The sequence below is a fragment of the Polyodon spathula genome, chromosome 4 (assembly GCF_017654505.1).
Source record: "Polyodon spathula isolate WHYD16114869_AA chromosome 4, ASM1765450v1, whole genome shotgun sequence".
Lineage (NCBI taxonomy): Eukaryota > Metazoa > Chordata > Actinopteri > Acipenseriformes > Polyodontidae > Polyodon > Polyodon spathula.
In genome coordinates, this window is record NC_054537.1 from 55,568,273 (window position 1) to 55,585,365 (window position 17,093).

The 17,093-nt window shown below is 39.3% G+C and overlaps 1 protein-coding gene across 1 annotated transcript in view; it reads right to left on the bottom strand.

Moving 5' to 3' along the window:
* si:ch211-257p13.3 (kinesin-like protein KIFC3) overlaps positions 1-16,751 on the bottom strand; it is a 40,931-nt gene extending 24,180 nt beyond the window's left edge. Inside the window, exons 1-2 of the mRNA XM_041248109.1 lie at positions 16,052-16,751; positions 14,752-14,854 (exon numbers count right to left, since the gene is read on the bottom strand). Of these exons, the coding sequence (XP_041104043.1) occupies positions 14,752-14,854; positions 16,052-16,162 (214 nt within the window). The 5' untranslated portion in view covers positions 16,163-16,751. The remainder of the gene's footprint in view (positions 1-14,751; positions 14,855-16,051) is intronic.
* Between the last annotated feature and the right edge of the window lie 342 nt (positions 16,752-17,093).

The window sequence follows — 17,093 nt, forward strand, 5'->3', positions numbered from 1 at the left end:
TGATGTGATAGGTGTTACAGAAACGTGGTTATCTGAGAGTGATGGGGACGAATATAATATTTGTGGGTATACACTGTATAGGAAAGACAGGCAGGACAGAAGAGGAGGAGGGGTAGCGCTATACATAAGAAACAGTCTTGAAGCCCAGGTGTTAAACCTGGACAAAGAAAATAAAACCGAATCAATATGGGTCAGAATAACGGACAAAAATTCAAAAGGCATAATAATAGGAGCATGCTATAGACCGCCAGATTCAGACGGTGAGCACAATAATCTGTTATACAATGACATTAGAAATGTGTGTAGCAAAGGAGAAGCCATACTAATGGGGGATTTCAACTTCCCCCAAATAAAATGGGAAAACCTGGTGGGTAGCGCGAAGGATGAAATAGAAATGGTGGAAATGACAAATGACTGCTTCCTAACACAATTTGTCAAGGCACCCACTAGAGGGGAGGCATGCCTTGATTTAGTCTTTTCAAATAACGAAGATAGAATAACTAAAACAGAGGTCAGAGAACCACTGGCAAACTCAGACCATAACATGGTCTCATTTGAAGTGTTTTTTAAATCCCCAAAAGTAAAGACTAAAGTTAAGGTTTACAATTTTAGAAAAGCAAACTATGAAGGCATGAAACAGAGACTAACAGAAGTAGATTGGAGTAAAATAGAGAAAACACCCACAGAAGAAGGATGGTTGTTCTTCAAAAATGTAGTACTAGAGGCGCAAAACAATTACATCCCTAAAGTAGACAAATCTAAATGTAAAACTAAATTGCCAAAATGGTTTAATAGATCAATTAAAAAAAATATTCAGCGAAAAAAGGCACTTTACAGAGCATTAAAAAAGGACCGAAAAGAAAGTACGCAGAAAGAGTACACGGAACTGCAAACGCAAGTCAAAAAGGAAGTTAGAAAGGCCAAGAGAGAAATAGAAATGAACATTGCTAAGGGAGCTAAAACCAATTCCAAAATGTTTTTCCAATATTACAACAGCAAGAGAACATTCAAAGAGGAGATTAAATGTTTAAGAGATACAAATGGCAAAATCGTAGATGAAGAAAAAAAAATAGCAAATATTTTAAATGATTACTTTTCACAAGTTTTTACAAAGGAAGATACTGACAACATGCCCCACATGTCATCCAGTTCCTATCCAGTTTTAAATAACTTTAGCATAACTGAGGCAGAAGTGTTAAAGGGACTAGGAGCTCTTAAAATAAACAAATCCCCTGGGCCGGATGAGATCCTCCCAGTAGTACTCAAAGAAATGAAAGAAGTAATTTACAAACCGCTAACCAAGATCATGCAGCAGTCTCTTGACACAGGGGTGGTACCGACAGACTGGAAAATTGCAAACGTAATACCGATCCACAAAAAGGGAAACAAAACTGAACCAGGTAACTACAGACCAGTAAGCCTGACTTCTATTATATGCAAACTTATGGAAACTATAATAAGATCCAAAATGGAAAATTACCTATATGGTAACAGGGTCCTGGGAGACAGTCAACATGGTTTTAGGAAAGGGAGATCGTGTCTAACTAACTTGCTTGATTTTTTTGAGGATGCAACATCGATAATGGATAATTGCAAAGCATATGACATGGTTTATTTAGATTTCCAGAAAGCTTTTGACAAAGTCCCGCACAAAAGATTAATTCTCAAACTGAACGCAGTAGGGATTCAAGGAAACACATGTACATGGATTAGGGAGTGGTTAACATGTAGAAAACAGAAAGTACTGATTAGAGGAAAAACCTCAGAATGGAGTGTGGTAACCAGCGGTGTACCACAGGGATCAGTATTAGGTCCTCTGCTATTCCTAATCTACATTAATGATTTAGATTCTGGTATAGTAAGCAAACTTGTTAAATTTGCAGACGACACAAAAGTAGGAGGAGTGGCAAACACTGTTGCAGCAGCAAAGGTCATTCAAAATGATCTAGACAAGATTCAGAACTGGGCAGACACATGGCAAATGACATTTAATAGAGAAAAGTGTAAGGTACTGCACGCAGGAAATAAAAATGTACATTATAAATATCATATGGGAGATATTGAAATTGGAGAAGGAATCTATGAAAAAGACCTAGGAGTTTTTGTTGACTCAGAAATGTCTTCATCTAGACAATGTGGGGAAGCTATAAAAAAGGCTAACAAGATGCTCGGATACATTGTGAAAAGTGTTGAATTTAAATCAAGGGAAGTAATGTTAAAACTGTACAATGCACTTGTAAGACCTCATCTTGAATATTGTGTGCAGTTCTGGTCACCTCGCTATAAAAAAGATATTGCTGCTCTAGAAAGAGTGCAAAGAAGAGCGACCAGAATTATTCCGGGCTTAAAAGGCATGTCATATGCAGACAGGCTAAAAGAATTGAATCTGTTCAGTCTTGAACAAAGAAGACTACGTGGCGACCTAATTCAAGCATTCAAAATTCTAAAAGGTATTGACAGTGTCGACCCAAGGGACTTTTTCAGCCTGAAAAAAGAAACAAGGACCAGGGGTCACAAATGGGTTTAGTTTAGAAATTAAGAACAGAAAATAGGAGACACTTTTTTTACACAGAGAATTGTGAGGGTCTGGAATCAACTCCCCAGTAATGTTGTTGAAGCTGACACCCTGGGATCCTTCAAGAAGCTGCTTGATGAGATTTTGGGATCAATAAGCTACTAACAACCAAACGAGCAAGATGGGCCGAATGGCCTCCTCTCGTTTGTAAACTTTCTTATGTTCTTATGTTCTTATATGTTTGGATATCCCAGTGAGCACAGTTGGATCAATAATCAGGAAGTGGAAGCTGCATCACACCACCCAGGCACTGCCAAGAAAAGGCCGTCCCTCAAAACTCAGCGCTCAAACAAGAAGGAGACTTGTGAGAGGAGCCACAGAGAGGCCAACAATCACTTTGAAGGAGCTACAGAGTTCAGTGGCTGGGAGTGGAGTAATGGTGCACCAGTCAACCATATCAAGAGCTCTGCATAACACTGGCCTGTATGGGAGGGTGGCAAGAAAGAAGCCGTTACTCAAAAAGTACCATCTGAAAGCACGTCTGGAGTTTGCCAGAAAGCATGAGAGTAACCCAGCTGTGATGTAGGAAAAGGTTTTGTGGTCAGATGAGACCAAGATAGAGCTTTTTGGCCAAAACTCAAAGTGCTATGTGTGGCGCAAACCTAACACTGCCCATGCCTCAAGACACACCATCCCTACAGTGAAGTATGGTGGTGGCAGCATCATGCTGTGGGGATGCTTCTCATCAGCAGGGACTGGGCATCTTGTTACAATTGAAGGAAGAATGGATGGAGCAAAATACAGGAAAATACTGCAAGAGAATCTGCTTCAGTCCGCTAAAAAACTGAAGCTTGGGAGGAAATTCACCTTTCAGCAGGACAATGATCCCAAAGCAACACTGGAGTGGCTCAAGAACAAAAAGGTGAATGTCCTACAGTGGCCCAGTCAAAGTCCTGATCTCAATCCCATTGAGAATCTGTGGCACTATTTGAAAATTGCGGTCCACAAGCGTCGTCCAACCAACCTGAACAACCTGGAGCAAATCTGCCAAGAAGAATGGGCCAAAATCACTCAGACACTGTGTGTAAAGCTGGTACATACTTACCCCAAAAGACTTAAAGCTGTTATTGCAGCGAAAGGTGGCTCTACCAAATATTAATGTGTGGGGGTTGAATACTTATACAAGCAAGCTATTTCAGTTTTTTTTATTTTTCTTAAAAATATTTCATAACATAAAACCAATGTCACCATACAATAATTGATTTTGAGTTTAAGTGTTTTAAAATAAAATATCCAACAGAACGAAATTTCAATGTACCATTTGTAATTCAGTAATATGAGAGAATTGGTCAGGGGTCTGAATACTTTTGCAAGGCATTGTATATATATATATATATATATATATATATATATATATATATATATATATATATATATATATATATATATACAGTACTGTGCAAATGTTTTAGGCAGGTGTGAAAAAATGCTGTAAAGTAAGAATGCTTTCAAAAATAGACAAGTTAATAGTTTATATTTATCAATAAACAAAATGCAAAGTGAGTGAACAGAAGAAAAATCTACATCAAATCATTATTTGGTGTGACCACCCTTTGCCTTCAAAACAGGAGTATCCACGTCCCAAATTGAGGCATAGTCTAGAACAGAGCCTCGAGTGAGGTAAGATAGTGCAGGAGCTGTGAAAGGACAAAGTGTGGCTGGGGGTCCGCTCTGACTCGTATAGTGAGAACCCCCCTGAAGATAAAGGGAGACTGATGCCTAGCCCTGAGGTCGGGGAAGTGAGAGACGACCGATGCGAAGGCATGTATGAGAAGGTGGAGGAGGGGAGGAGGAAAACGAAACACTAGACAGCACCTTTGCAAGTGATCAGGGCATAAATAGAGAATAGGTACTAATTGACAGGAAATTGGAAGCCCCCCGGCTGCACGCCACCTGAACTATACAAACTAATAATTATATATTATATATATATATATATATATATATATATATAGATAGATAGATAGATAGATAGATAGATAGATAGATAGATAGTAGTGTGCACAGGGGAATGCAGCAGCAGGGCTTGTAGGTGACGTAATCTCATACAAACACATAAGCCCGATATATGCTCCTTGCAAAGGAGCTGGGTCTTTTGTACAGCGGTATCAGCGCTATGCTTTAGTGAGAGAGGTCCCGGGTTCACGGCCGCCCTACACTTCTGTGTGGATTGCCTCGCCCTGTGTGATGCCCCTGTCTGCGGGAACCGAGATCGCTCTAATATATATAGTAACGACCCTGGTGATGGCATCGTCCTGGACATTGTGTTTGTCTTGTGTGTCTTGTTTGTTGTGTCTCGTTTAGTGTAAAGTGTATCGTAAGGGTATGGGGCACACCGTTAGTGCGTGTGTTAGAATTAGAAGAACAGAGAATGAGAATGAGAATGAGAGCAAGTGAGAGTGTTGGAGGAAAGAAAGTGAGGAAGAGCAGAGAGAGCAAGGAACTTATTTTCAATTTTTGATTTGGCGTGAACCCTGGCCCAAACAGGGATTCGCTGTTATTTTATTTTATTTAGTGCAGTAATTAAAAGCAGCAAATTTGGAATCCCATCTGGTCTCCCCGAGTCTTGTTTCACTTCCAACTCAGCGGTTCATTAAAATACACAGTACCGGGAAAAGTATTTGCACCCTGTCTGATTTTCTGCATTTTTGTATATTTTTGACACTCTATTTTTGACATGTTATCTGATCTTCAACCAAAATCTAATATTAGATAAAGGGGACCCTGAGAGATCAAATAACACAAAACTTTGATACTTATTTCATTTATTTATTAAAGAAAGTTATGCAACACACAATGCACCCGTGTGAAAAAGTAATCGCCCCCTTAGACTCAATAACTGGTTATGCCACCTTTACGCTTCCTGTAGTTATTGATCCGTCTCTCACAGTGCCGTGGAGGAATTTTGTCCCACTCCTTCATGGAGAACTGCTTCAACTCAGTGACAGTGGGTTTTTAAGCATAAACTGCTCGTTTCAGGTCCTGCCACAACATCTCAATGGAGTTTAAGTCTGGACTTTGACTAGGCCATTCCAACATTTTAAATTTCTTGTTCTTCAACCATTCTGATGTAGACTTGCTTGTGTGTTTTGGATCATTGTCTTGCTTGACCCAGCTGCAATTCAGCTTCAGCTCACGGACGGATGACCTCTCATCCTCCTTCCTTCAATGATGGCAAGTCATTCAGGTCCTGATGCAGCAAAACATCCCCAAATCATGACACTACCACCACCATGCTTGACCGTTGTTCTTACTGTGAATTGCAGTGTTTGGTTTTCGCCAGATATAACAGAGCCCATGTTGGCCAAAAAGTTCCACTTCTGACTCATCTGTCCATAGAACACTGTTACAGAACTCTTGAGGATCATCCAGGTGCTTTTTGGCAAACTTGAGACAAGCATTCATGTTCTTCTTAGTGAGCAGTGGTTTCCGCCTTGCTACTCTGCCATGAATCCCATTTTTGCCCAGTGTCTTTCTGATGGTGGAGTCATGAACACTAACCTTAGCAGAGGCGAGAGAGGCCTGCAGATCTCTGGATGTTGTTCTAGGGTTCTTTGTGACTTCCTGGATGATTTTACACCTTGCTCTTGGAGAGATTTTGGCAGGACAGCCACTCCTGGGAAAATTCACTACTTTCTCCATTTGGACAATATGGCTCTGACTGTGGTTTGGTGGAGCTCCAGAGCCTTAGAAATGCCTCTGTAACCCTTTCCAGACTGGTAGGCATCAAGAACCTTTTTTCCGGAGGTCTTCAGGAATTTCTTTTAATCGTGGCATGATGTGTCTCTAGAACCTGTGTGCTGATAACTTCACTCTGATGGTAAGGGCCAAAGTTAGTCAGATTTATATTGGGCAGGGCTGGCCCAAAACAGGCCTGATTGTTAACCAAAGTATTCAAACAGCTGACCCTATTTATCCATTTAATTGAGTTGAGTTAACTAGGGGGGCAATAACTTTTTCACACCTGAAGATTGCATGTTTGATTGCCTTGCACACCAAACAAATGAAAGAAGCACCAAACTTTGGTGTCATTTTTTTCTCTCAGACTCTCTCTATATACTACTACAACCCACAAAAAGATCTGACCAAATTCAATGTTCAAAATGAGCAAAAATGCAGGAAATAAGACAGGAGGCAAATACTTTTTCACAGTACTGTATTTATATAATTTTAAAAAAGAGTGAAAAGGGAGAGCAGCAAAATTTCATTTGCCTAGGGCATCAAAAATCCTTGAGCTAGCCCTGGTCAGTGGTATATGACTTTTAGTGTTTAAGGGCTAAACGTAATTCATTTTAAAATAAATTGATACAAGTATCCCGACCCCAGTATATAGCACCCCAGAGAAAAGAATGATTTGCCTTTGTAAATTTATCATGTTTCTAAAACTAATTAAAACCTGCAGTATCTCATGGCAATCATGGCATTGTGTGACTTTGTAATGTGCACTATGATTGTATTTTAGGCTGCTTTTGTAAGCATGTGCACAGATCTCAGGGACAGAAAGTCATACAGGTTTTATCTCTGGCTCTTTCTTGCTCCTTTGTGGTGACAAATAATAAATTGAAATGTAGTTTAGGTAGGACTACTAATTTATTAAGCTACCATTACAGAACACAAAATAAGAGAAAAATCCAGTATGGTAATAGAAATAAACTTGTAGGGAGTCTGCAAAGGATTTATTTATCATCAGTACAGATAAATACTGGTGCAACAGATGCTTTCATGCAAAAACAAGATATTCTTTTAGTCACAGAGTAAAGTGTAAATGCCTGCTATAAGTAAGCATCATTTTACACAAATGCGGAATGTAAGGAAAGGGGGACGTGTGCGGTAATTAACTGGGTTTTAAAATAGGAACTGAGACAAAGAGCAAAAATGTCAGAGCAGACTGAGATAGACAGATATGCAAGGCTGCAGGAAATGTCAGCTCTACACGTTTGTTTTGCGAGGATGCCCCATTGACGGAGGTAGTATAATTGTTTTGAGCTTTCTTTTGGCCTAAACTGTTTTGTGCAGTTAAAGCATTGTATATGGCTGTTAAGCAGTGTGTGGTTGTAATCAACCCGTACATGCTGTGTGAAACGTTTGAGCTAATGTGGTATCTGGCACTCTCTATGAGCTTATAAACGTTCTGTTTAAATTGTGTGTGTCTGTATTCCCGGAGCCTTGAACTCTGCCCGTAGGAACAAACACATGGACGTTTCTTTAGTTGAGATTACTAGGGGATTGATTTGTGTAATATTGGGTTAGAGTGAACTCGAGTAATGCAGTGCTTATTATATTACCCAGTGTTAAGATGAATGAGAGTAACAAGGTTATTGACTGTATTATGTTTTTTTTTTTGTTTCTCTTGAGTTTTGGTGAAATGTTTGGAGTCTTTGTTTGGATTATTATTATTTTGTACATTTGTAGTGTGATATTCACTTAGTTTGGAGTGTACTAATTATTTGGCTGTAGTATAATATTTAATTGTTTGTAGTGTAGTAATTACTTGTTTTACCACTATTGTCCTGGTTCTATGAGTTGCCTGTTTTTAATTGTACAATTACCTGTATGAAATCCAATCTTTAATTACTTCATTAATGCTAATTGTACCTGCACTGAATTCCATTTCTGATTGCTTCATTGATGCTGATTGTAATTTACTTGTATTGAAATCTGATCTTTGATTATTTAATTGAATTTAATTGTAATCTACTCATGTTACTTACCTGCAATTGTGAGCTCTGTCATTTAATCATGTATGTGATCTTTTAAAAGAAGCCCTGTTTTATAAATAAATTGTTATGCTTTTATCTCTTGGCTGTTACTGCTTGTCTTTGCCCAGTATAATTGCCCAATATAACGAACCTGTGTGTTCTGAGTGATATCTACAAAAGAAAAGAAAAAATAAACTACTGAAATCTCTATCGAGCTGTATTTTATTTAACATTTCTATTTAGCATTAATTGATTAGTGTGTGTGCTTTTAATATTTATTTTCTGTAAACTCCCATTTTAAGGACCAGCAAAAACATTCATATTAGGAGTCTATGCCACTGTTGGTTACTACTAGTACTCCATTCGGTATCATACATTATATTCACTGCACATACACCATCCACTGAACATAATGTGTGCATTAATAAACAAAGGGCAAGTTTATTTTATTTTCTGTTTGAATTGTACATATATAGTGGGGAGCATAGGCAGGATTAATTGCTTTGTACGTTCTCAAGCTGGACTCGCTATCAGTTTTATATCCAAAGTGGTATACGGTAATGATAATTTGCTATTTTAGCACCATGTGTCATAGTAACATGATGATACATCCCTAAGTTACGTAGTTATGTGAATTTATGTGTCCTGCAACACTATTTTCAACACTATTTTGAAATCACTGGAGGTTTGACCTCTGATGACCGTAAGAGGTCAATGACCTCACTCGGGGCTCAAATGTGCAGTCCTACTGAGAACTTGCAATGAATGCCACAAATATAATAAACCAATTTATTAGAAAGTTGGTGTCTACATGTACATCAGATGTCATACAGATGTTTCTTAGATGCAGAGATCTGAAGAACTGTGAATCTGTCTAGAACAGGCAGTCCTCAAAAACTGAGTATCCGAACGAGAAGGGCACTAGTCAGGGAGGCCACAAAGAGGCCTATGGCAACTCTAAAGGAGTTACAGTCTTCCACGGCTGAGCTGGGAGACACTGTGCATACGGCAACAATAGCCTGGTTGCTTCACAAAACTGGTTTATGGGAGAGTGGCAAAAAGAAAGCTATTGTTGAAAAAAACTCACATCAAATCTTGGCTAGAGTTTGCCAGAAGGCATGTGGGAGACTCTGAGACCAAGTGGAAGAAGATTCTATGGTTTTGGCCTCAACGCTAAGCGCTATGTTTGGCGCAAGCCTAACACCGCACATCATCCTGAGAACACCATCCCTACCGTGAAGCATGGTGGTGGCAGCATCATGCTATGGGGATGCTTCTCTGTGTCAGGGCCTGGAAAGCTCGTGAAGATAGAAGGCAAAATGGAGGCAGCAAAGTACAAATAAATCCTGGAGGAAAACCTGCTGAAGTCTACAAGAGACCTGGGACTTGGGAGAAGATTCATCTTTCAGTAGGACAATGACCTCAAGCATACAGCCAAAGCCACACTAGAGTGGCTTAAAAACAAAAAGGTCAATGTCCTGGAGTGGCCCAGTCAAAGCCCGGACCTCAATTCAATTGAAAATATGTGGAAAGAGTTGAAAATTGCTGTTCACCAAAGGTCCCCATCCAACTGGATGGAGCTTGAGCAATTTTGCAAAGAAGAATGGGCAAAAATTGTAGTGTCCAGATGTGCAAAGCAGGTAGAGACTTATCCAAATAGACTCATGGCTGTAATTTCTGCCAAAGGTGCCTCTACCAAATATTGACTCAAGGGGGTGAATACTTATGCAGTCAATTATTTTCTGATTTGTATTTGTAATTCATTTAGAACAATTTGTAGATTTTATTTTTCACTTTGACATTATGGACTTTTTGTGTTGATCAGTGGCAAAAACACCTAATTTTGATTCCATGTTGTAACACAATAAAATGTGGAAAAGTCCAAGAGGGGTGAATACTTTTGAGAGCCACTGTATATACCGGAAATTTGATCCAGTACCAAGTACCACCCACAGCTCATGAGGCTTGATCTTGTTGAATGTGGCGGTCACCACTCCCACCACGTTGGTATTTATGGTGTGCACATATGCTTTCCTGCACCCTTTCTGTACAGCATCTGATACATGTAGGAGGAGGCGGGTGTCCGCTTCCTCCTTGGAATAGGGGAACAGGTTCATCATGTTGCCTAATGTGGTGTGTTTATTAATCATGGGTCTTACCTTCAAGATGGCCATCGTGATGTGTAGCTGTGGCAAAGTGCCCCTCCCCTGGGCTATTTATTTGTGTTGTATGTTATGTGTAGTGTGTTAATGTTGGTGTATAGTCATTGGTACACGGGATATAAATGGGTCTGTGTAACACAAGTGTTTAAAATGTATATTTGTATTTAGGCACAAGGATTGCACAGCACTTCATGTGCAGGTAAAATGTAATAATATATGAGCACAGGGAATTGCACTTTTATTAATTCATGTGCAGTTGTATCGAGACTCCAATTGAACGACTGATTAGCAATCGAGTCTCGGTACAGCTGCATAAAAGCAGCATGTTTTTACTCACTCGGGGTTGTGTGTTCGGTGAGTGGAGAACAGGATTGGAGACAGAGGTTATAATAATAATAATAATAATAATAATAATAATAATAATAATAATAATAATAATAGTTAAATATCAGCTCACCTTGTTTGTCTGTGTAGTTTGTTTTTGTTTGTCTCTTTATTTTGGCGAAAGTGCCGTGTCCTGTGTGTTTTGTCTTTACTTCTTTTTATTTTCTGTCTGTTTCTTTATTAAAAGCTGAGCGAAACCGATTGCTCAGTTTTACCAAACTCAACCACTCTGTTGTTTATTTCCTGGTTCCTGGTTTCTGGTCTGACGTCACCCACTGCAGCCATCTCTGTTAAAGTAGCCCACCGAACATCACCACAAAGTGCTCCTCTCCAAGGGTGGTTGGTCAGGTACACTGGATTTGCTTGGCAAGGTTGTACAGTAGTTGGTCAGCAGCAAGAATAGGGACTTGACCAGGGTTGAGGTGCTGAACAGCTGCTTGGACAATGGCCATGGAATGTTTGATCCTGGCTACTGAGTGTGCATTGTCCAGCAACAGTGCATTGATTGCTGTAGGTGGGATCACTGTTTCCTGGATGTCGGCATGGTACACAGCCCAGGCTACGCAATCCACCCTGTTTAACTGTTGCTTCTTGAGAGCTGCCATCACTGTATTGAGCCACTCAGACTCTATTGATCCGCCTCTGCAGCCTATGTAACAGTCTGCAGGTTGGGGGGACTCAGCACCATGGACAGCCGGTACAGTAAACTGTTTGGTCTTCAAGGGAGATGGCGGCACATTTGTGTACTTTGGCGGCAGAGAAGCCACTGACCTAGTGGAGGAAGAGGTTTGATTGATGATTTCTCTGTGCACAATTTGTGCTGCTTGTGCCAAATGCATTGTATCACAATCATGGTTACAGGCCTTTCTAAGAGCACCACCAATGTCATCATCAAATGTGAAATTGCCCTTAAATCAGTTAACACAGATAGTAATCAGATTTTCCATCTCGTAGCGTGATTTTGGCCCTCAACAACAGTACCCAGCTGTCCAAGACGAACCTTGTACGTCTGCCAGATCAGCTAGCTGGAAGGCTGGGGAAACTGATTCTTCCATGTGGAAGTCTTCCACGTAGGACACTAACTCTACAAATGCAATGCTGTTGAGATGAGCTTCGGGATCCTCATCAGCACCTGTGCTGTCAGTTGCTCTTGCTCAATTGTAGAGTTTCACAAGGCATTTGTGGTGGTACTTACCCTCAAAAACAATCATGTCCCCAGGTGCAAGCTTGGCCAGCAGAGCAGTGACTTGTAGTTCCATTGCACAATCTCCAAACCTTCAAATCAATGTCACAGGTGGAAGCTTGATGGAGGCCTACAGAGCCAGCTGGCTCATCACAGAGGAAACATATGGGCTCTGTGAGGTCAATGTTGCCATGGCTTGAACATGTGTGCACAGCTGATGAAGTACCAGCCTTCCGTTCATCTCTGGATTTCCTTCAAACAGCATGTTTCATGCCAGCCAGCTAGATGTGTAATCATTGTGACATCAATGCCATCCCCATCATTGAGTCTTTCAGTGTCAACGTCCATTGGCATGTGCCCAAATTCCTGAAACTGAATGCGGTGACCTGCTAATGATTTGTAGCTGCTGCCAATGGGTGCCTTGGTTGATTTAGCTGGACACTGCAAAGCTTCTCCAGTCTCATTTTGACCAAGCACACAGAGCTCCCAAATAGCAGTGCCAGTTGGCTTGGGGTGCTTGGTTGTAAGTGTGGTAGGGTCTAGCAGGATGTGGCTTTTTACCATGGTGATAGGAGAGGAGATGGAACCAACACCAAAGGAAAACATTCTCTGAGAATCAAATGTCTGGCAACTTCCTGTTTTTCAAAAGATGCTTGTTTAAACATGGGGTATATTTTATAATTTGCTGGATCACCATCTTTGTTTCCATCAACATCAGGACACAAAGAAGAAGCAGATGACAGGCTGTAGTTACTGTGACGAGTATTTATCATGTTTTCTGCAGAGAATATGACTTACCAATGCTTTCTATCCTTTCTTAATCAGGGGTTCACATAACTGGTATGTCGCAGATACGCATGTGGACCAATATAAAAATGCAGACTTAGTTATTGTTGTATAAGACACAAGCGTACAGTCAGTATATTTTTAACAGGAAAGCATTTATAATAAAGGCAGAGCCGGTGCTCCCGGTTTGAAGGTGAGCTATACATGCCTAATGTATGGATTATTCCAGGAGAGGAAACAAAATAAATATATATGTATCTTAATTTTTTGCCAGCACCTTCCTTCCATTCCGTTATTTTTCGCCATTTTCTGCAATGTGAACTGTAGAACTGCACCATACTGTTTAATTCACAGTACTTGTTTGTGGCGCAATGAAATAGCAACTTGCAAAGACAGCCGTTTGCAAGCACCAATGCAATTGGGTACGTAATGTAAAAACAACAGCCTTACTTTTGTTTTTCTGTTACTTTGCCGAGATTGAGTTATATAATAACTTAATGGTGGTACACTGCAAAAACACTTCACACCAACTGTCTGAAAACACATTATTTTTTTCTTTTTCCCCCGAATCTGCATTAATCACATCAGTAGCCACAGGGGACCGAGTAACAGCGGAACTCCAGCAATTAGCAGAGATTTGTCATCTCTTATTTATTATTATTATTATTATTAATTATAATAATATAATAATAATAATAATAATAATAATAATAATAATAATAATAATAATAATAATACACATTTAAATACCATTTAACATTTGCCGTTGACAACAGTGTCAAGACAGGAAATTTTATTTTTGTTGGTGAAAACACATCTAAAAAGTCTCTAAACAGAGATTTTATGTAGAACATGGTCTTACCTCAGCACATGCTGCTGTTCCTCAAGGTTAAGATAGCTTTTCACTCCCATCAGAAAAAAATTATTTAAACAACACCTATTATATCAAAGTGGTGCATAATGTTGGTGAGGACATTTTAGTTAACAAAATCAGGGACATCAATAAAAATGCAAATAAGACTAAATATGAAAAAACAATTATAACAGAAACATTTCATACTAAGCTTATTTATTCTCTGAGACTCCACATCTGAAAATAAACTTTAGGGTGTGTACAAACACTGTGGAAAATGTCATGCTTTCACCACAAAATGCACAATACCTTCATTTTTTTTTTTTTTAGCTTATCTGCTATACTATATGGCAAAGAGTTTTGTACTTTATCTTCCTGTGCAGTTTCTGAATAAATGTCAGAAGATTGGTTTTGAAATAGGTGAGTACAATACCACATTAACCAAGCACGTTATACAAAATTATATTTCAACAAACTAAAACTAAATGTGTATATATAAGTGAATTTGTGTTTATAAGGAGTATTGTGTAAGATGTTAGAAAGGCCTGGACCTTTTTAAAAATGGTGTTGTAAGGACATTTGTGCAATTCAAGTTCTAATGATACTTGACTGTACAATCTAACCTTATGTGTGCTGATTAATAATTGATTAATATACAACAAAGCAATAAACAATGGTAAAAACAGCTATGTTCAGATTTTATTCAAATTAGTAAAAAACATTGTTTAAAGCTTGGGGTATCATAATTATTGTACTAGCGCCCCGCCTCTCTGAATATTGATGTCTCTGCAGCCAGAGAATTTAGGGAAGGGGCTGGGAAAGTGACTTTTAGGAAGTGAAAAAAGCATGAAAATAAAAATTGTCACAACTAATCATTAATTATTTTTGGCATGATATGTGACCTTTAAAATCAGGTTTACTGTAATGAAGCATGTAATTCTGTGCAATATTAAGTGTAATAAAATTAAAGTAAAATAGGGAACATATACTGAGAACTGGTTCCATTAATTCATATACCACTGTAGATGAGGACCAGAAGAACATAGCACTGATCTTCATGAGAGAAACACAAAGCTATAAATGTTCAAGCCTCCCTTTCCAGCACTTACTGTCAGAGTCTCTGAGCCCAGAACATACACCCTCTCTCACAGACAGATGTGGACCATCTCTCCCTCTCCTGCTCATTGTTTCTATGGAGACACTGCCAGGCCCCTGTGGGATATAATAAAAGGAGATTGGTGTTTTTATTAGAAACAGACCTTTGTCGTGTCTGGACTAAGAAACGGTTTAACAGCTACCCACCATCAGAACACTTCTGAAGCGCTGGACCAAGTGTTGAATATTTTGCTGAGCTGAGTATGCTTTCAGACAATAACCTTAGTGTACAGTTTCTGGTTTGAGAAGCACTGCATCTATAATTAATGTGGGTAGTCTCATTGCCATGGTAATGTCAGTACCCATTACTCTCATCCATGCCATTGTTCCAGTTTATGAATTTGAAGTGGGGACTCTCATCACAGTCAATATATAGATAGCAATACCTGCTGTATCTAGGATACAGGACTCATATGACCACACTACAGTTCACTTCTGATTATGTGGTCATGTTATGTTTTAAGGTGTCATGAGAGGTTTGATGTCCAGTTATGTGGTGTTTCTAACAAAACTGGTTGCCGACAGTGAACTCAGCACATACTTTGGATGCTGTTGTCTTCTTGTCTTGTGACAATCCATAATGCTTGGAGGTTACCATAACATACTGTGCTAGACATATCAGATTAATGATTTAGGATTTAAAGAATAGCCTATTTTTTGGCCACAGGCCGGAAACCTCTGAACTTAGTGGCATTATATAATTTCTATTTTTCTGTGTGTTTCCCCCTGACTAGCACAGTTTGTTTTATTGGTTTTATTTCTCTATCATGATCATGTATTTTTACGAAAAATCCTGTACTAAGTAAACCACAGGGAACTTCAGAAATGCAGAATGTTCACTATTAATATTTAGTGTTTCTCTCTATTATGGGATAGTTTGAACAAACAACTTTTTCGATCTCTATTGCTGAAACACTGTGCCGTAATAAGAGCTGAAATACTCAGCTGTGTTTTCAATAGGATATGCCTTCCCTTCAAACACATAAAGTATATTCTCCAGTTGAAAACAGGAAATTAGAATTTTAAATCACACTTCATTTAAGGAAATGCATCAAGGAATTTGCATGTGTGTCTAAAACATGTTTTTCATGTGTTTAATCCATGTCTCTGCACTAAAAGTGTACAATACAATAGTAGTGCTAAAGCACAACATTCCATTACATGTATTTTAGAGAATCGAAGCTTGAAGTGATAGTGATTTAGCCAGGCCTACACCTCTCTGACTTTGACAGAAACACTTACTGAGTCGCTTACCTGAGCCGAGACCCCCTCCTCCAGCTGTGACCCTGTCTCATCCTCGCGAGGCCCCTCCCTCTTGAAGAGGGTGTAGAAAATGTAGACGAGCAGTGAGTAGAATGCATACATCTCTGAAAACAGGTTGCAAAGACAAGAACAAAATCCTGTGGATCACCCGGGGCAAGCTGAAATCTAGACTAGGCCTGTTTTTATACATACATCTTCAAAACCAAGGCAGGAGGAAGTCAATAAAAGTATAAGTATAAAATCCAGGGATACAGTCCAGACCTGTGATTGCTCTGATTACTAACAGTTAGTGTTGTACTGATAGGATCCTATTTTCTGGAATCAGTCTCGTATGCCTTCTCTCTGTTACTATGTAACAATCTTCTCACAGCGGCATTAGAACTGCAAATCCACAAGAGACCCCAGCTTCTTGAAATAGACCATCTGTCTCTGAATAGCTATTCAGCAGAAGCTAATTAACACAAGAACAGGTCTAATGGAATGAATCTTATCCCAGATTCTGATTTTCTTTGTGTGTCTTGTTGTTCTCCAAGCTATTGTATTTCTTCCTTGGTATCTGCCTTCAATTTCTTTCTCCTTCCCTCTCCGCATTCACATTCTCCCCCCTACTCTCCAAATCTCCATCTCTAACCCTTTCTTTGTTTCTCTCCCTCTCTAACCCTCTTTTTCTGTACTGTTTCTAGTTTCCAGTCTCTCTCTCCCTCTCTATTTCCACGTTCTGTTTAATCAGGTCTCTACAGTAATATCTCCCCCCCCTCTTGCCCTCTCTCTACTGGCCGCAGTGCTCTGGAGCATGCTCAGTGTGCATCTCCACTACACTGCAGTGGGAATGAAGCAATGGAGATTGAGGCAGCTCAGCTACAGCTAAATCTATCAGTTATATATCTGTTCTTGGAGACATGAATTTCACAGGGTGACCATACACAAGTGAGTTCCTGGGTATAGTTTATAGAATTTAAAATCAAACTTTCTACATCCATGTTTTTAACAAACATGTTATATTTAATCTTTTACAGGATTATATAGGACATCT